Source organism: Trachinotus anak, unplaced genomic scaffold (assembly GCF_046630095.1).
Source record: "Trachinotus anak isolate AG129_WGS33_773 ecotype Australia unplaced genomic scaffold, CSIRO_AGI_Tana_v1 ptg000021l, whole genome shotgun sequence".
NCBI lineage: Eukaryota > Metazoa > Chordata > Actinopteri > Carangiformes > Carangidae > Trachinotus > Trachinotus anak.
In genome coordinates, this window is record NW_027273872.1 from 5,289,820 (window position 1) to 5,311,499 (window position 21,680).

Genomic DNA, 21,680 nt, shown 5'->3' on the forward strand with positions numbered 1-21,680 from the left:
TATTTCTCGGTTAAATCAAATATGTTTCTTTACACGCAGCATGGCTTGTCTCTGGCAAAAGCAGCAATGCGTCTTGTAAAAGTTTGTCAAATTTATGACAATAATTATGTGGTAGCGCTAATTTTACATTTTCCTACTGTGCCGACGTATCGCCCAACGTTCGTTAGGTGAACACTCCACTGCGCCTGCGCGATTTACCGGACAAGATGGCGACCAGCAATGGTGGAGGGATGGAAGTGGATGGGGCAGGCGAGTATTTCTCACTTATTTCACAATTTCTGCCCGATATCAACACTGGCCTGTGTGCAGATTGTGGCATATGTTGTACATTTGTGTTGTGGGAGGCCGGCAGAGCTGTGTTTGTGGTTTTAAAGGTGGCAGGTAGCGGACTGGCTGATGTAAGCGGGTTAACGTAAAGTAAATCTACTGTAAATGCTGTCAACAAATCCATCACTTTGGATGTTTGATCACTTCGCCTCTCATCTCTTAGTGCAGTTTTCATCGGTAAGAAAACCCTAAATCCATCAGCATATACAGTTTGGAGGAAAATCTCTCACTACCAAGCTATAACAACAACCCAGTCTCAAAATAGGGCTGGTCTTGGACGCCCTCTGTCCATGAGATGAACCGGTATATCTGCATGTTCATCGTATTTAAAGAACCCCAAGGCACATTTCAAGACATATGAAATACACTGCTTTGAATATTAACCCTTGTCGGGCAGGCTTTTCCACAAAAAAGTTCTGTTGCCCTATTAAAAATGTTTAAATTATCATCTATTCTCCCCTATCTAAAAACCTTTAGTCTATGAAAATAATGTTCATTTTAAAAGTTAATCCAAAGGACACAAAATGTCTAGGTCACTATAAAGTCCTTTCTCAATGTATGTGTGCATGTACGTGCATGCACTGGAGGCTTTAGGGTTCCACATCCCACATTTGTAAGATGCATATTGGACCAAGTGGCTGCACCAGTTGGGATGTCAACAAATGATTCAAATGGCACTAAGTTGGCATTTTATTAGGTCAACTAGTTAAAATTATTGCAGTTTAATACAAAGTACTGCAATAAATCCTCCTTCATGAAGGTTATAATGCTCAGTTTTTATTGAAACTCTTGTAGAGATGTTGATTCAACTGTATGAAGGCAGCAGTTGGTGGTGAATTGAACATCACAACCTTCATGACGGAGAATTTATTGCAGGGCTGTTGTATTAGACCGCATTAGGTTCGGTTCAGTGTACCTAATAAAATACCAACTGAGGCTATACACTCAAGTCAGTTTAATTTATAAAACTATAGGGGGTTTACAGTCTGTCTACCATGCAGCATCCTCTGGCCTTAGGTCCAACAATCAAATAAGGAAAAACCCTTAAATTGGGGGAAAAATGGATGAATCTTCAATGAGAGCAACAAAGGACGTATTCCTTTCCCAGACAGACACACACACAGTAGTTATCCTGTGTACAGGACAGAGCAACAGTAGATTTACAGTATAGACAACAAGGATGACAAAATTATAGATAGATTGTAAACATAGATGAAGAATATGATCTGTTGGGACAGACAAACAGACTGAGCCACACCTCCTCCTTTATAGCATGGTGATCTAATAATAGAACAGACTAAACAAATACGCAAGGCAAAGTCAAGTACGCCATTTGCACATATTCATGCATAGGGAAAGAGAGACAAGACCATACATGCACACAAAGGAGAGAGAGAGAGAGAGAGCAGGGGGAGCAGAGAAACTGTCCTCCCTCACCAGTTGAATGTGAAAACAGCCTTCTGGTGTTATCATCATTCTCTACAGCGAGGGTCAAACATCCAACTGAATGAACAAGAAATAGAAGGAAAACACATTTGAGTGGAGGGGGAGTTCAAGTTAGAATTTGAATAGATCTGGTTATCTAGTTATCAAGTTAGTTAGCTCTGGTTATCTAGGATTATGCTGCTGACTATGTTATGGGTATCTTTTTCCAGCAGTATGTCAAATGGCAGCAGAACACTGATTAAGGGGAAATAATTAGTTTGATCATTATTTATTATAAGTATTATAATGAGTAATTAGATATTAGCGTTGAGCACATCATCGAGTGCCCCACTTAACTCATTATAAAATGTTTGTAGACATTCTGCCATTAAAAAATAAACCTGTCAGTGCTCTGTTTCGAGGAAAACTCTGTCAGTGAGACAATGTTTCTAAATGGCTGCAGACTTATCATTGGCAGTTCTCCTTTACTGATCAGCTGATGTATATGGCAAGAGAATATATGTGTAATAAGCTAATATCAGCCTGCTGGTTTATTGGTCTGACTCTGTTTTTCATTTATTTTTGTTATAAATGAATCTGATTATTTTTCCCAATTAACTAATTCATTGTCTATAAAATTGAATGAAATAGTAAAATATGTGCCTTACAAGGTCCCAGACCACAAGATGACTTCCTCACATGTCTTGTTCTGTTAGACTAAAGGTCCAAAATTCAAAGTGAATCAATTTGCATTTATATAAAAGAAAGAAAAGCTGCAAATTTGAGAAGCTGTAGCCAACAATTGTTTGAATTCTTTTGTTGCCAAATAATTCATTAATTGACTGCAGTATTGTCATAGTTACTGAGTTGAAGCCCCTCTTGTTTGTGTCTCTGTGTGACTGTAGCCAGCCCCAGTGTTATGGCCTCAGGGGTAACCGGGAGTGTCTCCGTGGCCTTGCACCCTCTGGTTATCCTCAACATATCCGACCACTGGATACGCATCCGCTCACAGGAGGGACGACCGATGCAGGGTATGTATGAGAATGAGAAATGGCTTGTGTTAGAGTGGTGTGTATCTCATCTATTGTTGCTCTGAGTGTAATAAAACAGATAATCATAGCAGATGCTGTTCATTTTGTGTTTTCTCCTGCTCAGTGATCGGAGCCCTGATCGGCAAGCAGGAGGGTAGAAACATTGAGGTGATGAACTCCTTCGAGTTGCTGTCTCACACCATAGATGAACGAGTGCATATTGACAAGGAGTATTATTACACCAAGGAAGAACAATGTAAGTTGTGTGTATGTGTCATGGGCAAGAACAGATTTCTGTTAGTGTGTTTACTTTGTTTTATGACTCATTTTTATGAAATTCCGTGCAGCCAGCATGTTAGTCCCTTGTTGGCGTAAGAATCCAAAGAAAACACAGAACAAAAGTTACATGTCTTCTGCTCGTTGCTTGTGTTTCGAGATGGGACTTAATTTTGGTAATGAAAATACCCATGTAATATTTCATCTTATCTCTCAGTCAAACAGGTTTTCAAAGACATGGAGTTCTTGGGTTGGTACACCACAGGCGGTCCCCCCGACCAATCAGATATTCACATTCATAAGCAGGTGGGCACAAGTTAAAGGTGCAATATGTACAGTGGATGCCCTTAACCCCTTAACCCTCTTAACTTTTCTTACTGTCATTTCCCGGTCCTTCTCCAGGTGTGTGAGATCATTGAGAGCCCTCTCTTCCTCAAGCTCAACCCAATGACCAAACACACTGACGTGAGTTGCTGTGATTTTTTTTTTTTTTTCCTGAAAGAATGAGACAATAGCACAGTTTTGTATTAGACACAGCTGCTCTAAACAACGCATCCTTTCTCCTTTCAGCTTCCTGTTAGTGTTTATGAATCTGTAATTGACATCATCAATGGCGAGGTACTGCTTATATCTAATATCATCATCATATTTTTTCCGGTGCAGTGACCCACTCTCTCAAAGAGGATAGTTTAATTTAATTTTTCTTTGCCCAGGCTACCATGTTGTTTGCTGAGCTGACGTACACTCTGGCCACAGAGGAAGCAGAGAGAATCGGTGTTGACCACGTAGCTCGAATGACAGCCACTGGCACAGGAGAAAACTCAACAGGTGTGTCAACCAAACTGTCACCACTGCTTGTTTTTCACTTGTTTTTAAAGACTGTTTATATAACAGTACTCCATAACAGCCATAGGCTTCAACCAGCTGGTACTAACTAAGATACTGGTGGAGTTTCTTAATGTTAGGATTTGTTAAATTTCAGAAGTTATGTTTTTAATATGTTGTACTGAATATTTGTGGATAAAGTATGAAGAGGCTCTGCATTCAAACTAAAGACAGAAAACACTGATTTGGTCAAGCAGCAGTGCATTAGTCCAGGCTCTGGGCTGTGATATGATGTATTCAGTTACATAAGCTGCTGCAACCAAAGGACTCATTTCTGCAGGCTGTTTTCAATACAACTGTAATTAATTTCTTTCTGGAGGGACAGTGTGGGAGACTCTGGCATCTCTTGAGTCTGAGGTCTAATTCTTCAGTGTATATGCAGTGAATTTTCTGCCAGACACTGGTATCAGTTCTTGATGTAATAAAGATATTATGTAGACCTGCAATAACTAAAACACCCCGAATTATTATTGACAAAAGAAAAAATAGCAAAACTTCCTAAGTTAATGTGTAACAAGTGAATTTATTTTTTCATTTAAATTTTATAATTATGAAGCATATTACACGCTCTGTTATTCCATGTAAATAAGTCATTATAATTACAGAGATGTTGTGAATACTGTCACATTTAGAGCAGTCTCATATAAAAGCAATTTAAGTCTTTACAGAGTAATAAACCAGTAGAAAATAAATGTATATATACTGACAATCAGCATGCTTATATCACAAAGAAATGAAAAAAATACACTCAACTCAATAGAAATGCCGTCGGTGTATTCTTAAAGAAAGGTCCCAACTTCAAATCATGCTGTATGAAAAAATGAATCCTGTCTGAAAAGGTTTTTAAACTCTGATATTTTGTGTCTCTGTTAGTTGCTGAACACCTTATAGCCCAGCACAGTGCGATAAAGATGCTCCACAGCCGGGTGAAGATCATTCTAGAGTACGTCAAGGCCGTGGAAGCAGGTGAGAGGACTGACAGGCCCTGTTGATGAGGCAGTGAGAGCAAAGAATGTGAAAATAAGTCTGGAAAACAGCTGTTTTTAAATGAGATGTTTCCTCTCCTCACTTTTGCGCCATTAGGGGAGGCCCCTCGAACAGACCTCCAAAATTACAAGCGCCTGTTTGATAGCATCTTTACAGCATCTTCTTACCTTGCCGTTTTAGTGAACTGTGCTTTACAACTTTTGTTTTTTCTCTCTTCTGTTTGTTTCCTTGTACCATAGGAGAGGTGCCATTTAACCATGAGATCCTTAGAGAAGCGAATGCCCTGTGCCACAGACTGCCGGTCCTCAGCACCACGAAATTCAAAACGGACTTCTACGATGTAAGCAAACTTTATGCCCCACTGACAAATTTAAAGAAGAGCCCTAATGCATGGGGATTTTTCATTAAAATACCAGATGTTAAGGGATCAAACTGGTCTTATTCTACATTTTTCTTATTATCAAAAAATACCAAAACCAACAATGCAGGACTCCTAATTTGGGATTTTTTAACATATCAATATTCGATAAAACAAGAACAATACAGAGGGTGGGGTTGGTGTGTTCACTGTTGCCTCTGAGATCAGGGTATTACAATGTGATTGGTTTACAGGTAATAATAAACATGATTCTTGTGCTGTCTATTTCACTGGACAGAGTTTAGAACGTAGTGTTAGCATAATTCAGAAATGTTCCCAGAAGCATTTTCAGGGAAGCAAAAAAGCACTTACAGGAGCTTCTATATATAGTTTCATTTTTCAGTAGAGACTCAGTTAATTTCCTAAAACAACTGTTTTTAACAAACATCACTCAAACAAAAGTTAATATTGTATTTGTTTGGGACTATTTTCAGCTGTGGATTGATACACATTTGGTGCCCTAGTGAGTATTTTCAGTTGCAGGACGGTGTATGTGGAATTGATTTAAAATAAACAACAACAGAGAGACTTGTGAATCTGTTCTTAATAGTCTTGGACAGACTTGAGGTCTATGGCACAGGGGAATAAACTCCCAGGCTTTGGGCACACAGATCATTTGTCTACAATAAGAAAAATATAGAATATTACCAGAAAGTCAGCGCAGAACACCACTGAACAATGCAGATACTTTTTTTCACTATAATCCACTCTCCTTAATCCCTTGTGTTAATATTAGTCAGCTAAACATGATTATATTATGGTCACTGTTTGCAGTGGATCCGAGTTGCACTGCCAAACAAACGCTCTCTGTAACTGTGCCTCTGGTTTCCCTGCAGCAATGTAACGACGTGGGCCTCATGGCCTACTTAGGCACCATCACCAAGACCTGCAACAGTATGAACCAGTTCATCAACAAGTTCAACGTCCTGTACGACAGACAGGGCATCGGCCGGAGGATGAGAGGACTCTTCTTCTGAGCTGGCAGTCGGCCGAGGCAGAGACAAACAAGCACTGCAGTTTCTTTTTCTCTGTTTTGTCTTTGGGTTTTTTTTTTTTTTGGTTTGTTTGTGTTTTGGTTAGCAAAGACAAAAATTCTTACACCAACAGTAGCTTTCAAACCAGTTTACCATTTTCAACCACAAGTGTATCTAAAAGCACTTAATTACACCAATCAGTAAGAGATATGTACAAAATGGCTCAACTCACTCTCGGGAATGCACATAAATGAATCCACTGTACATGAACATTATATTATTTTACCCTGTTTGTTTTATTGTTTCATGTTTCTGTATGTAATAAATGATCTGCTGATTTTTTTCATGGGACTTTGACTCTTCTTCTTTTGAAGCTTAAACTATTATAATAGTATAGACATTACAGTAACTACACAAAACTCACAGCTCATAAAAATGTCAGACTTGCACTTTTAAACGAGCCTATGAAAGTCAGCTACGTGGAGAGGGGGGTTTAAGTGCGGGTTTATTGTCAGGAGTGTTTGCAGTTAGCTCGTCTTTTGAAGTTGTGTTCCTGCTGTTCGATTGCCTTTGGAGGTTTTGGAAAGACAGGCATAGGAAAAGGGGGCAGGGGGAAGTTATGGCTGCAGAGTTGGAGGTCTAGGAGTCAGCATTTATATGAACTAGACGTAATGACCCCCCAGCCTGCAAGTTGGCTTTACTAGTCTGCTCTTACCTGCCGTGTGGCAGCAGGAGCAAACGTTTTCTTCTTTGTTTATTCTTTTTAAAAGTATAGAAAGTGAAAACACAACTGGTTCACTGATGAGAAACTGTTTTGTCACATTTTATTACGTCTCAAAACTCATCTGCATTACATACTTGTATTGACTGCTTTTTTACATGCTGACAGTGATGGCAAATACATGATGTCAGTTTCAGAAGGTTTACACAAACACTACAATTTATCAACACTTTGGCACAGGTTGCTTTCTGTGACTACACTTGCAGGGAAGCTACAGGGGAAAAAAACGCCACAAATTCTGGAAATTGTGCAACTTAGATGTTTTCAATCAAAGTCTTGTGTGTTTAAAGAGAAACATGTCCTGGATGTTTTACTGACTGTCCTCTGCAGGCTCGTCAGCAGCATCAGCAGGCTGTGGGTACCTGAAGCGGGATGGATCGTACAGATCATCCCTGGGGTCGTAGGGCATAGGGTAGTAGTAAGGGTAAGGGTAGATGGTTGATTTCTTCTCGATGGGTGCAGGAGGGGCTGGCTCCTCCACAGGCTCCTCCTTCTCCTCCACAGGAGGGGGTGGTGGTGGCGGGACCACAACCTTCCCTTTGATAGGCCTGGGTGGGTGGTCAATCAGGCAGTCGGGGTCCCAGTAGGGGTCACAGTCGTACTCCATGCCCTTGAAGGTGCGGATGGGGGCAGGGGGAGACTTCTTGACGAGGACTGGCGGAGGTGGAGGCGGGGCGGACTTCTTTGGTGGAGGTGGAGGTGGTTGGGGCACTGCCACGGGGGCTGGTGCAGCCTTCTGGGGGGTGCAGTGGGGGTGGTAGCGGGGATCACAGAGCACAGGCACGGCGCCGCTGGGCATGTAGACAATGTGGGGCTTGCAGAGGGGGTCCTTTTTGTTGCACAGGTACAGCACATCAGCCTGGGAAATGGACGGGGCAGGAGGGAGAGGAGGAGGGGTCGCCAGGGGCTCGGTGGGCTTTGGGACACCTTTCATTGGGGGCGGAGGAGGAGCAACTTTGCACTTCTTGTCTGTAGCTGGGTCGCACATGATCATGGGCACCCCAAGTTTGCTCTGGAAGTAGGAGGCGTTGGGGCCGTAGGTGTGCTCCAGGTACCTCATCTGCTGGTAGAGCATCCGCAGCTTGTCGATCTCATAGAGCTGAGAGGTGGAACACACAGAGAACATGAAACTAAAGGGAAAACCTAACAAACAATTCATCTATAGACCTTTGTACAGATGGAATTTATGTTTACAGATTAAATGACCACTAATTTTCACCATTTTGAGCAAAAAAAACTCGTGTGGCCAGTTAAAATCTGGATACTTTCTATACTCTTTCGTGTGTTTGTAGATTTTTATGCTGCTCTCTGGACTGGGTTTCTCTTTAAAAATCAGTTTTTAATTTAAACAAGCCTTTCACTGAATTAAATAAGGAAATATCTCATCTCACAACTGAGTGTTCGTTGAGGCAGAGTGGTCATGACTGGAATCTGATCCCACAGTCTGAGGTGCTTATCGACAGAAATCTGAACAGTGTACTGGGATCACTGGTAACTTGTCAAATGTATAGTCTGTTCACGAACATCTACAGTGTCTTTAAATCCTCAAACACAACAACGAAGTGATAATAGAGCAGTGATGGAGGTTAAATATAGTGATTACGAAAAATAAAAGATTTTCTACTTTTATTGAGATGTTTTTTGTTTCACAGCAGGAAGCAATAAAAGTCACATCGATCTCCTCTGAATGTAGAGTAACAGTAAAAAACTTTGAGGTATTTCTCAGCTTAGAAAACCAGGTGTCTGAGTTTCTAGATACTGACTTTATTGTCCAAAGTCACTGTTTACAAAGTGTAAATCCTGTTTTAGGAGGGATTTCTCCTTTTCTACTCACTACAGAAGTCAGAATACCACAATAAGGGGGTCAAGCTCAAGGGCTTACACTTGTACTTATGTTTCTAAAGTCATCATATCTTTACATGTGGCCTATAGAGTGTCGGTGTCTTACCCCCTCTGTGTGTCCGATGCTGCTGTAGTATCTGTAATAAGCCTGGAAGTCTGGGTTTCCTCTGTACCACCGAGGGTCTGCATTACGCTTTGGTCTGGAGTGAGTCAGGAAGTCGTTTGCTTTCTCTGAGTCGATATAAAGAGGACTGAGAGGAACCATTTCTGTCAAAAGAAGATAACCGATAACTTTACAGTCCTGTAAAAAAAAAAAAAATTGAAAAGGTATTTAATGTCTGCAGTTACCTTCCTGCTTGATGGCGTTCAGTAATGATTTGGCCTCCAGCAGCCCTGCACGAGGAAACACATTATTAGTTGGATGTGTTTTTTGAAGACATTTGTGTCTCATCAGTTGGACAATGAAAAATCAAAACTGACCTGGGAGCAACGTCAAACAGCAGAGAGCCCCCCCCAGCCATAATGTAGAAATCATCTTGAACCCCTGCAACATGCAAAGAAAAATCATCACTGTTTTATTATTAATATATAAATGTTTAGCTTTGGAAAACTAACTTTACAATATTTATACACCACTATTATATAAAGGCAAATTCTCAGTCCTCTGCTCCTATTTCTGACTGAAAAAGAGGACATATAAGAGATATGCAAACAAGTAGTTTTAACTAATGTTGGTTAACTTGACACATTTCTTATGCAGAAACATTATTGTGTCATGAATTATATGAAATATAATAAAAAGTCGGAGTTATGCCATGTAACTGAAAAACATCCTGCTTCTAGTGAAATGATCCGACACTGTGATCACCTCAGTCACATCAGTCCATGTTTCACTCACCTGGCTCAGGAGGCTGTCTTCACTGGACTAACTGGGCTGAGTGGGTTAAATACTCAACTCCGGGCTGGTCACACTGAAATGTTATCTCCTGTCCAATAGGATCTCACCAACTTTGACACCAAAATCTTGTCTCCACCTCTCTTTTTAATGCCGTTTAATATGGGGCCTTTGGCGCCAATTAAGAATAAAAAAGCCCCCGGACTTCAGCAGCAAAGCCATAAAGAGAACAGACTTCAAATGGAAACTCCCCATTAAGTCTGGAAGGAAAGCATCACCTGCTGGGACAACTGCAACTGTGGGGAAAATGCTGCCTACTAACACAATATCTGAGCCAAAAAAAAAAACTGTAAAAATCATAAATGACAACCCGCACAGCCTCAAATGTACCTTTATAATGAGTTGTTACAGGATTTCTAAAATGCTCTCAGCTCCTAAGGTGGTTATTTATTACCCAGAGAACACCTGCTTTTCTGACTGCACTGTGGATATAAGGATGACTATCAAGTCGGCAGAAAGAAGGAAGCTGTCTTTTTTTGTCTTGGCATGTTTTCAAATCCAAAGTGCTTAAAATTAGTCTACGGCTACATTCTTACAGGATGCTGTCATACAAAACACAACATGTCACACAATTACACGTTAGTGAGCTGAAGCACAGCCAACTATTTTTTTCACCAATGCAAAAAAAACAGTGTTTGTTTTTGTTGATGATGCATGCACATTAATACATAAATGGCCTGAAAGTTGACAGCAAATAAAGTTTTTTTTTGTAGTTTGACAAAACATTTTCAGCAGCATGAATGTAAAAGTTAAAACCAGCTCCACCTTGACAAACCACAATAAAATGCTACACATGCATTCATGCAATAGCAGTGATCAAATGTATAGTAGTGTAACGATGACTGGTGTTGTCTTTCACTACCTTAGATAGAAATATTGCTGATAAAACCTTTAAACTTTTACTGGACATTCCCAACGTAGAACTTCTGTTTTTATTCCAGCGTGACATTACCTGGACTGAATATGAACAATTCCTCCACTACTCCCTTAGTCTGAGTATCTGTGTTTTAGACAGCCGGACAAATAAGCTACTTAAAGATGAGGCCTTGGGCTTAAAGTGGCTGCAAAAGGCATTTCTCATCATTTTATAGACTCGACGATAATGAAAATAATCGTTAGTTGTAACCCTGTATGTTAGCATGTTTTACGAGCAAGACATGTAGAAGGCGTTACCGAAAGCAGCAATTATGTCAAAGCTGTTCTAGTAACAAACCAGGTGTTGAGGTGATTGTGGCACTTTTTTCATCCCATTTCATGTGCACACAGGAGACAAGTATGAGCCAAATGCAGCAGAGTATTGAACCATAAATTTATTATAACTGTTGTCACAATACAAGGCTCAACATTAATTTATCTTGCCTGATTTGCATTACAAAGTATAAAATGTACAGAAATTTCAGCTGGAAGCTTTAAGCTCTAAACTGCAGATAGCATAACATTACCAAGTACTGACATATTTACAAGTGGGGAACGGGAATCTTAAACATAAAACTCTATGGATCTCCAACAGCAGGGTTTCTTGCAAAAACAGTCATGCTTAAAAAAATGTCCAGGTTCTGCTTGACTTGTTACAAAATGCTGGAAGAGGAAAAGTGAAGAGCCCCAATACAAGTCTGTAGAAAACCCACAATGAAGAGTCTTCCCCTCGGGTGGCGGAAACATGCCGCACAAGCATGCGTCCCAGGTTCTTCAGACGAAGGTGACCCGCGTGCGGGCCTGGTTGACCTGCCACACGTTCAGCTCCTCGTACTCCTCCAAGGCCTCCTGGAACTGGGCGGGGGTGAAGCCTCGAGAGATGCAACGCTGCTCTGCCTCAGCCATGCGAACGACCCCACCGGCTCCACCACGGCCTACCACGCCCTCCGTGGCGAGCTCACGAACCAGAGAGAAGATGACGTCGGCTGGACGCTGGGTCCTGTACAGGAAGAGTGAGGGTTTAGACTTTTAGACCATAAGAAAACACACTCTTGTTCGCACAGATAGATAAGTATCAAGTTGACATTTAAAATGGAAACTGTATGTAGTGAATTTAAAAAAAAAAAAAAAAAAAAAGGATAGTTTGTAATTTGTCTCAAAAATTCAATTATTTCCCAAAATGTCAAAGATAAATGGTAATTATTGGGGTTTTGAGGAGCTGGTAGGTGGACATTGTTTAAAAATGGGGAAGCTGTACATTTTCACAGTCGCTCCAGGAAGACAGGTATGGTGTTTCATTGGTTGTTCACATAAGTGTCACAAATAAACAGAGTGAAAAAGATTCAAACCCAGTGTACTCTCCCACCTCTGCACAGATATTACTAATGACGTGAAGTGGGTGTGAACGTTGGATCATTGTTTCGGGAAGTTTCAGAAATGGTTGTACAAGGAACAAAGTCAAGATAATTCTTTAATGAAAATTGACTCAAGTATTTATTGGCTTCAGATTTGTAAGTATCAAGTAGTCAATCTGATGCCGTTAAAAGTAGAAACAGGCCTCTTTTTTTCCTCCAATTGTTATAAAAAGCCTCCTGAAAGTTTTCAAGCACTGCCTGGAGACAGTTTATGGTAAAGGAGTGTGAACACGTCACAAGTCTTGAAGCCTGCTTCGGTGCACATGCTGCCGTGTGAACAGAGCTCCATAAAAATCCAGAAGTTTTACAGCTTCCTTCAGGATATGCAGCTACTGTTACGGGCATATGAGAGGCTCATAAAGGGGATTTTGGGTAAGACGACATCCGGTCACTCGTGTTATGTGGAGCTGGTGCTGACTTAATGCTATCATTAAGGCAGAGTCTGAGGTCCTGGTGTGAACACTAACCTTGTGCTGCTGGATTTGTCAGCTTGTAGCGAGTCCTTCGACATCTCCATCAGTCTCATTGCCTCATTGACGTCCTCCTTCTCCACAGTGTCCATCATGCGAAGACGAGCCTGAAGGAGGACAACAAAGAGGAAAAGAGTGGAGTTTGTTATTGAAAGGGAAAAGAATATCAAGTTAATACATACACTGGAAAAATGTATCTCGACAGCAGATCCATCTTGATGACGTAGGCTGCGCTGTGCCGGCACTGTCAGACCGAGACAAGTGCAATGCCCTCTGGGATGGTCGGCAATTGCCCAAGTCTCCGCCTCTCAACACCAGCTAGTCTCTCAGATAGACATGCTAAAAAAGAACTTGGACACTTTGAAGATCAGGTTTTTATGTAGAATATATTGATGACAGCTCTGGCCACGGTCAGTTTTGCATGGGTTTGCACAGCTGCACTTAACGCACACAGGCTGACTGCCCACCCTGCAAAGCTGGCCAGGATCAGAAAAACCTCTGACAGTATCTCACCGTCATGAAGGGTTAACAAATCTGTAGCATCAGGACGGATGCAGCTGTGATGCATTCTCCACATTACAATTCAAGCAGTTTCTTTCACACAGGAGTGGTTGTTGCAGCAGTTTGCCCCCTTGTGGAAGTCCGTGTGGAGCACATTGCCGACCTGTCTGCATGAAGTGCTGGTTTTGCAGTAGGTGGATGACTGCTACCTGCACAAACAGCACTTTTGGCACCCAGAGGCCAAGACACCAGATAGCCTTCAGGAAGGATACTTTTTCAATCAACTATTTTTAGAAAACTAAAGCACAGATACAGTTTTTACAATTCATATATACAGTTATCCATCTGATTTGATATTGTCGAGTCATTGGGAAAGATGGCTGCATCTTCAGTGTTTTGCAGACTGGAGAGCTTTTGTCCAGCGTGGGAAAGAAGTGCTCACACTGCAGTAGGCCAGGTTATCATCACTACCTGCACTGTAAGCACTTTATCTCACACTGCACTATTGATGGCAGCACACAGGAGGAAGAAAGCACTTTAACTGCAACCAAATATTAATCCAACAACCCATACATTTTGAAACCTTTTAAAATGTTATCAGTGAAGGATCTGAACTTATAATTAAAAACTCAGACATGAGGAAAATTAATTTGATGCGATTTCTGTCAAAATTATCAATAAAAGTTTCCAGTTTGAACCACAGCTGACTTGCAGAGGTGTAATTCTCACCAGGGCAGTGGACAGACGGAGGATTGAGAGGAGGGTACGGGCAGAGGTAAAGGTGGTGTCTTTGCTGACTCGGGCCTCTTTCCTCATCTCCACGTAAGCAGCAGTGATGTAATCGGCCAGTGCCTCGGGCACCACGGGCTGCCGCTTCTTACACACAGCGATGTAACGTCTGAACAGGAAGAATTCAGTTACTAGGTTTGTCATTATATTATTTAAACTCACTGCTCCTCTGTTACTTTTCTGAATAAAGAAGGAAATAAAAAACATTTTGAACTATAATGCAGATCTTCACCTCATCAGCTTCATGTCGATGGGGGTAAAGTGAGTGGGCGGCTGGCGGGAGTGCTGGTGGACATAGGTGATGTGCTGGGCCAGACGCAGGTCAGCGTCAGCGTCCGGCTTGTCCTGGATCAGCCAGAGCAGGTCGAAACGGGAGAGCAGAGCAGCCGGCAGCTGAATGTTCTGCTCAATGCTCTTCTTGGGATTGTAGCGACCGTAGGCGGGGTTGGCTGCGGCTAGAATGGAGCATCGGGCGTTGAGGGAGGTCATGATGCCCGCCTGGGGGGGAGGAGAGAAACAGTCAACATTTGTTTCACAGACATATTTCAACTTATCAATAGTTGATATGATTAAGCCGCCAGTTGCAGCTATGCATCTCTTTACCTTTGCAATGGAGATGGTCTGCTGCTCCATAACTTCATGGATGGCTGTGCGGTCAGCGTCCGCCATCTTGTCAAACTCATCAATGCAGCAGATGCCCTGGTCAGCCAGCACCAAGGCTCCACCTTCCAGGGTCATTTCTCCAGTCAGGGGGTCACGCATCACTGCTGCAGTCAGACCGACACCAGAAGATCCACGACCTGTTGTGTACTGGCCTGAGGAGAGGAGACAGGAGGAAGTTATAGAATGAAACTGAATAGATTACAGTTTAAAAAGAAAATGTATAAAGTTTTATCAAACCAAAACATTCAGGCATAAAGTAGTCAAAGTGGAAACTATAGTTGGGCCTTTCTAACCATTCAAGTGTCCAAAACCTGGCATTAAAAAAAAAAAAAAAAAAAAAAAAAAAAAAAAAAAAACCTTTACATGACTCTTCTCCAGTCAGACCATCACATCTAAAGTTAATATTTTACCACCTAAGCCCTGATGGAAAGAAAAATGCCTTACTGGATAAAATATTAAACCAGTTACAAGACTTTTACTCCAGCAGACAGGACTGTACTCACTTCGAGGAGCCAGACGGTCAATGTAGGACAGCAGCTGGGACTTGGCGACTCCTGGGTCTCCCATCAGGCAGATATTTATGTTGCCTTAAAGGAAAAGAGCCAAAACAGGAAGAATGTTGCAGTTATTACAAGATTTCATATTGGCAAATACTTGTTTGAGCCATCTCCTTTTTATCTGTGTAATATTTATTAACAATTTAGAACTAATGGCATAAACTATAACTCCTGTTTATCCTATTTAAAAACAAATGCATTCTGGTCATTCTGTTCATTTAATAAACACATTTTCAAGCATTCAAGAGAATTCACTGTTTACAGATTTTGGTAAGTTTAGAAAAATTTACTGTAATGATCTATGCCGTTAGATATGAAGATTTCTTTTCCATTATATGATTTAAGTGGAGAAGGACTGACAGTTACCTGGTTAACCTGTTGGGTTATGATGTGCAACTCCAACCACCTTTACTTCCCTCTGAGATAAACAGTCATAAATTGACTGTTATTTAAGAAGATGTTAAGGGGCTTTTTCCAGTGCTCACCTCTAATTTTCATGCCTTTAGGCGCCTGCTCCACTCCTCCAACCAGCAGCAGAAGAAGAGCCTTTTTCACATCTTCATGTCCATAGATCTCTGGTGCTATGGAGCCGGCTAGTTTCTCATAAAATCCTTCATCTGCAACAGAGAATACAGTCACTTCAGTTGCTACGAGAGTGACATGGTCATCTGTCTTGTCAGGTTCTGGCATTCATGTGGGTTAATGTTGTTTCAGTGCCCACACAGACCCCTACCTGTGATGCTGCGCAGCTCCTCATCAGTCAGCTCCTCGTTACCAAGCTCATCATCCTCTGTCTTGTTCATGAGTGTGATGCTGTGGGCCTCCAGGTAAGTTTCTGACAGGAGACCCTAAAATAACCAAAACAGGAGATTTTAAATGGAGGGAGGGAGAGCCTTTGGATAGAGATACAGTTTTGAACCTTGTGCAGTTTTAAACCATTTATTCCTCCTGAAAATTGTACCCCTGCAGTGTGGTGCAGCCTGGGTTGACTCAAAGCATCCCAAATTCAGGTCGAACTTACCTGAACTGCTTGTTTGAAACCCGTGCGCAGAAGAGGGAGGAAGACTCCTGTGATGGCTACATGGTCTCCCGGCTGGGCAAGACGTGTGTTTTCTCCACGGGCGTACACCGACATGCTCCTTGGAATATTACCAACAGGCACCTGATCACTCTATAAAGATAACAGGATAAACTGATGAGAAAACAGAAACTTTTCAACAATTTCTGGCAACACACAAGTATTTTATTGCGATTAGTTCCTTACATGTTCCTGAATACGCAACTCCTGGAATTTGACAAATTTGGAGCCTCTGGTCTGAAGGTAGAGACGGCCTCCAGATTTGTTGGTGACGCACTCTTGGCTGGGACACATGACGAGGGGCATGAAGGAGGGAGACTGAATCTGAAGGACAAAAGGAAATCATCATGATGGATACCTGACTGTTTTAAAACCTGTTGCAAGATGTAAATGATCACAGGATTAAAACCAGCCTTACTGGTTGATAAGTCTCAGCGCCACACTGGTCACATGTGTAAGTAGCTACGGCCATCATTGGTTTGACCTCAGTGGCACGGGTCACTATGCCTCGAACCGTCACCAGGTGCCCGATGCTGTCAGCTCGTACATCCCGCACCACTTTCGGTTTAGTGGTGGTGGGAGGCTTAAAGGACAGCTCACTGTGGATGGAAGACAAGGTTCATTAGAAAGGTATTCATACGTATGTTTTGCAAGATTTACTCTGACAGAAACCATTTTTGAAAGACTAAAAACAAATAACTTATAAAAACTTAAGTTAAAATAAAAATTCAATCCTTAATGATTCAACTTACAATCTCCTCATGAGTTCAGGTGGGTATTGGTTACGTGGGTCTCGTGTGTCTGCAGGGTCGCGACCTCTCTGTTCCATCATCAGCCTGTGCTCAATGTACACGTCCAAGGAATCTTTGGCCACAATCTGGATACGAAAGCATGTATGCATTTCCATTTTAATAAACGGGTATGTAATGGGAGCATTAGTAGTTGGAACTCTGAAATTTCGTGTCAGTTTTTAAGTATATTATGTATTATTGGGGGAAAAAATTGGAAAAATAAACACTTTGATTTTGTTTGAACACTTTACAGGGTCAACTATGCAAATCTACGTACATCTCTTTCTTTGTACTCTGGTAAAAGCTCATGGATGGCATCAGCGAACAGGCCCGTGTAGCGTTTGGCATTCTCACAGATGCTCTCCACCAGCTCGGGGTCTTCCTCAGCCACATCATCCAGTTCCACAAAGATAGACACCTGCTCCCTGTGGGCCAGCGCCACCTATACACACAGACACGTAATTAGATGAGCCACCCAACAATTACATGACCTTGTCTGCAGATACAGATATTGCTCAATAACACAACAACACCTCCACACTTTCGCAAACTTGGGCAGGCTGTGATATTGCACCCAGATACACCTTAATAGCCTAACCTGATTATGATGGCTTGCACACTGCCCAAATGTATTTGCACAGTTTCTGCCTTGTTTACAGTATTTAAATTAAGTATTTACTTTCAGTTGCACCACTCAAACCCAAACAACCTTTTGTGTGAATCCCTAATCAAAAAGCTGTACAAGCACCACAGCCTCAAGATTTGAAGGCATTAAGTTTAGCAAAAAATTTATATAAATTACTGTTCAGTGGGACTAAGATAAATTATGTCTGAGAAGATAAGTAAAAATACAATTCAAAGGGACTAAAGAAAACTCTGCACTTTAAGTACTTTTTCCATCAAATATATTCAGTTTGGTGTGATAATGTAAACCTTCCTAGTGAGGCCCAAAACAGTGAACTCTGAAAGCTACGCCCATTTTCACTATTTGTTCACTATACTTACAAGCTGAGCTCCGTATTTGAACACCTTCTTCCCATTGTCATCCTCTGAGTAAAACTCCTGCAGGAACCTTTTGCATTTGTCTGCAAAACAAACAAAAAACACATTTAGCTTTATTTCACAGCAGGAAAAAAAAAAAAAACACAAACAAACACAGGCCACATCCAGACTAGGTGGAGATTGTTAGCTATATAAGCATACAAAGAAATTATTGTTTACTGATGTTTCCTTTTTTCTTTTATAAACATTAAGGCAGCTTTCTGAGTTTAAAAGCTGTTGAAAATGTTGAACACCACCACCACCAGTGGGCCTACAGACTGGGAGCCAATTTGTTGTCCTGCGACGACCCCCTTTGTTGAGTAACATGGCATCCTGTAATCTCGATGAGTCACTATTGCCTACAGTAAAGCACAAACTGCCACTGATGTGCTGCCTGAACCAAATCCCCCCCCCCCCGAGTGAACCTACATTCATAGTTTTGGGGTGAAATAATTGCCGTTAGGCGGTAGATAGCTTCAGGGTAAGAATGTAAATACAACAACAGGCGCGCTCAGTTCAGTGTCCATTTTTTTTTTTTTTTTTAAGGGAAAATATCCCTCACTTCTCGAAAGAACCACAACTACTAACAATATTTAATTCTACGTTGCAAGAAAGGAAACTAGTATAACCACGATGGTTAAAATGCCCCACTTACTTTGACGCCGTAGCAAAAAAAAATCTGCAGCTCTGCTTTATTATTTCTCTGTTCGAGGATGTTATTGTAAACAAAGCAGCACATGGCTTTTGTGCCCCGTCACTTCGATATCCCTCCGCGATTCCTCCGCTCTAAAAAATAATCCCGGCTGTTGTTTTCAAACCACGGCCAGCCATCTTCTCACGTTAGCTTAGGTTAGCTCGGCTGTGTCGGTCACAGGCGGCTCCATCGATATTAGCTTTTGTTCTTAACGCAATCACGCCGATTTAATGTTTAACGATTGAGGTTTCTGGCGGCTGATATAGTCCGAGTAAAACTTCTGAGCAGTTAGTTTGATGGATGCGTAGATTGAGCGATGACTCCAGTCACATTGAAGTTTCGGTTTTAAATAAGAGGCAAAAAAAAAAAAAAAAAAAATCAAAAAAAATCCAAATAAATAGTTGCAAGCATATTAGTGAAGTAATTGGGATTAAAAGCCAAAGTACGATCTTCACTCCTAACGCACCTTTTAGCTCGAATATTATCTTTAAAAACAGTTAGCAAACAGGTAGATTTGAATTAAGTAAAGTTTGCGTGGACCCAAACTTTACACAAAAAAAAAACAAACAAACAACATTTTGAAGTGGCATAAAGGTATTTTATTAACACCGCCAGTGCAAAATGGCTTAAACTAGTGACTGACAGCCCGTCGGCTAAAGGGAGCTAGCTAACGGGCTAGCATGCTAATGTAGCATTGCCGCTGACTGGGGCAGCCAGCTTGGTGGATGTTTAGTGGAGCAATATCTTAGATTTGGGGGGGGGACAAGTCAATTAAATCGGCATTGTTAGGTAGTAATAAAGTTAAAATAAAGTGCTAAGTAACGCCGGGTAACGTATTGATGCTCAGCGTTTGAAAACAGCAAATTAGTCACAACGTTTTCTGATATCTGTGTGGCAGGAAATCCCTCTCCGCCTCCACTGACCCACTAGCTGAGGTGCAGGTTATTGTTGGACATGTGCTTGCACACTGGCGCCTGCTCCTTTGTTTAAGCGGATCCATCCGGGTCGCCGTGTAGCCAACAGGCTCACAGACAATGCCTCACTAGTTCCTACGAAGTTATCCAACGACCGGAAAAGTTAGTGCAGCTTCGGGGTGAACGACATCCACCCAGCTCACCGATTTAGAGAATAAAATCACACGCATGCTAACAGGCGCAACTTTCAAGGTTTGCAGCCTCAGCAGAGGAAGTTAGTGCAGAGGGAAAACTAGGAGGTAAAGGCTGAACATCACTGTATCACACCAGCACAATAAATAGCAAGGCTTTGCACTCTGTGGTTAACTCTCAATAGGTTTTCGAGGAGGATTATATTGAATAAGTTCAGTTAAAAGTTCAGTCAGGCCTGTTGCTGCCATGCCGTTATTGTGAAAGTTAACCCGTTACCTTTCTCTGCCGCATAATCCTTACGAGCCATGGCTGCAGACGTCGACCCTCGGGTGAAATAACTTTATTCCAAATCCCCTGAAGGTTCCGCTGAGGAAAGATTTGGTTTAAATTCGCGGCTGAGTTACTCCACTTGTCACCGGACCAGCGTTCATTCACTTGCAGCTTGAGTTTCTCCTCGGTCGCGGCGCAAGAACTGGCGCGATTGTGACGTCTCCAGCAGCCAATCATTTCGCTCCTTTCCGCGGAAGGGGGCGGGATTTCGGGATGGCGCGAAAGTTGTGGGCACTTACGCGTCACGTGTTTCCAGAAACTTCCGCCCTGTTTGTCAGGAATGGCGCGAAAGGCGATGATTGGATTTTATACAACTGGGTGACCCGGGGGTGAACCTGAACCCAGACGCTTGGGGCCTTTAGATGTAAAATGAAGCTGTAAATTAAATGGTAATCACAACTTTTACAGCAGATATAAACATAAATACAAGGCTCACTGAAATCTAATAATAAATAGGACCTTATTACAGTTTACAGATTTGTGTGCACCCCTGAACAATTAACCCTGTCATGCCTGACCCCAGAAATAATGGACAGAAAATTCAGATTTCTTGAATCTGGAACCTTTATTTGGCCCTTTCACAAAATTAAAAAAAAAAAAAAAAAAAAAAATTACAAAAAATTATTTGCATATAAGTTTTTGCAAATTTTATACACGATTTTACTACATACTAAAATGCAAAAAATGATATAATTATAACTCGCTTCAACAGATTAAGTGTTCAAGAGGGTTTAGTGAAGTTTTTACCAGAAGGTGATGCAATAGGTCTCAGAAATGCTTGTATCAAACTTGATGCATTTGGCATTATAGGGTTAATGTATTTTATTGATTTTTGAAGTGAAAACAAGTAAAATACACCCCCTTACAGAAAAGACACATAAAACACCTTTCTTCAAATGTTAATGCAATGTTATTTTTGTCTAATGAAATAAACAAAAACAAAAAAAAACAAAAAAAATTGGCAATTTTGGCATGTGCAAAAGTTTAGCCACCCTACTAAGTCTATAAGATAAGATAAAGTCGCCTTTATTAGTGGGGAGCAAAGTGGCAGTGCAGAGAACAGGAAAGCTGCAGAAACTGCAATAACAAATATTTAGAACGATAAATAATAACAATATAATAATGTATTAAATATATAGAAAAAAATACATATTCACAACAACAGTAGCTAATGCATGAGGTTGTTATGGTGGTGATTTGTCCGTTCCTGGTGTGTGTGTGGTTACTGAGCACAGTGTTTGTTGTCTGACAGCAGCTGGAAGAGTTGCGGTATCTCTCCTTCACACACTGTGGGTGCAGCAGCCTGTCACTGAAGGAGCTGCTCAGTGTCCTGCATGGGCTGGGAGGTGTTCTCCACAGCTAGGAAATGCTTTTTGTAGCCAGCCATCAGTCTGTCTACTACTTCTTCTGTACTTTATCATTTACTACC

At 41.5% G+C, this 21,680-nt stretch overlaps 3 protein-coding genes across 3 annotated transcripts; 1 reads left to right on the plus strand and 2 right to left on the minus strand.

Moving 5' to 3' along the window:
* Window positions 1-96: 96 nt before the first annotated feature.
* cops6 (COP9 signalosome subunit 6) lies at window positions 97-6,674 on the plus strand. The gene is made up of 10 exons (XM_071458426.1): window positions 97-253; window positions 2,662-2,783; window positions 2,908-3,039; window positions 3,277-3,365; window positions 3,462-3,524; window positions 3,630-3,677; window positions 3,773-3,887; window positions 4,818-4,910; window positions 5,171-5,271; window positions 6,186-6,674. The coding sequence occupies exons 1-10, from the start codon at window positions 207-209 to the stop codon at window positions 6,324-6,326; spliced, it is 951 nt and encodes a 316-aa protein (XP_071314527.1). The 5' UTR covers window positions 97-206; the 3' UTR covers window positions 6,327-6,674.
* Window positions 6,675-7,130: 456 nt separating this feature from the next.
* LOC139606326 (uncharacterized) lies at window positions 7,131-9,862 on the minus strand. Its single transcript, XM_071458422.1, has 5 exons — window positions 9,845-9,862; window positions 9,427-9,490; window positions 9,295-9,339; window positions 9,053-9,213; window positions 7,131-8,203 (listed from the first exon to the last, which is right to left on the minus strand). The coding sequence occupies exons 2-5, from the start codon at window positions 9,479-9,481 to the stop codon at window positions 7,415-7,417; spliced, it is 1,050 nt and encodes a 349-aa protein (XP_071314523.1). The 5' UTR covers window positions 9,482-9,490; window positions 9,845-9,862; the 3' UTR covers window positions 7,131-7,414.
* A 1,334-nt stretch (window positions 9,863-11,196) lies between these two features.
* mcm7 (minichromosome maintenance complex component 7) lies at window positions 11,197-20,409 on the minus strand. Its single transcript, XM_071458414.1, has 15 exons — window positions 20,198-20,409; window positions 18,086-18,165; window positions 17,358-17,522; window positions 17,042-17,166; window positions 16,708-16,888; window positions 16,476-16,613; window positions 16,233-16,382; window positions 15,945-16,059; window positions 15,697-15,828; window positions 15,158-15,241; window positions 14,595-14,806; window positions 14,224-14,489; window positions 13,932-14,100; window positions 12,699-12,808; window positions 11,197-11,816 (listed from the first exon to the last, which is right to left on the minus strand). The coding sequence occupies exons 1-15, from the start codon at window positions 20,226-20,228 to the stop codon at window positions 11,591-11,593; spliced, it is 2,184 nt and encodes a 727-aa protein (XP_071314515.1). The 5' UTR covers window positions 20,229-20,409; the 3' UTR covers window positions 11,197-11,590.
* Window positions 20,410-21,680: the final 1,271 nt, after the last annotated feature.

Excerpts from the sequence above, each read along its gene's own strand:
- mcm7 (XM_071458414.1), bottom strand. The coding sequence starts at position 20,228 with ATGGCTCGTAAGGATTATGCGGCAGAGAAAG. Across the intron at positions 16,614-16,707 it reads GCGCTGAGACTTATCAACCA|ATTCAGTCTCCCTCCTTCAT; the intron begins GTAAGGCTGGTT and ends TTTGTCCTTCAG. Across the intron at positions 11,817-12,698 it reads GACAAATCCAGCAGCACAAG|GACCCAGCGTCCAGCCGACG; the intron begins GTTAGTGTTCAC and ends CTTCCTGTACAG.
- cops6 (XM_071458426.1), top strand. The coding sequence starts at position 207 with ATGGCGACCAGCAATGGTGGAGGGATGGAAGTGGATGGGGCAGGCGA. Across the intron at positions 3,678-3,772 it reads TTGACATCATCAATGGCGAG|GCTACCATGTTGTTTGCTGA; the intron begins GTACTGCTTATA and ends TTCTTTGCCCAG. Across the intron at positions 5,272-6,185 it reads TCAAAACGGACTTCTACGAT|CAATGTAACGACGTGGGCCT; the intron begins GTAAGCAAACTT and ends GTTTCCCTGCAG.
- LOC139606326 (XM_071458422.1), bottom strand. The coding sequence starts at position 9,481 with ATGATTTCTACATTATGGCTGGGGGGGGCTCTCTGCTGTTTGACGTTG. Across the intron at positions 9,340-9,426 it reads CTGTTTGACGTTGCTCCCAG|GGCTGCTGGAGGCCAAATCA; the intron begins GTCAGTTTTGAT and ends TTCCTCGTGCAG. Across the intron at positions 9,214-9,294 it reads GAACGCCATCAAGCAGGAAG|AAATGGTTCCTCTCAGTCCT; the intron begins GTAACTGCAGAC and ends TTCTTTTGACAG.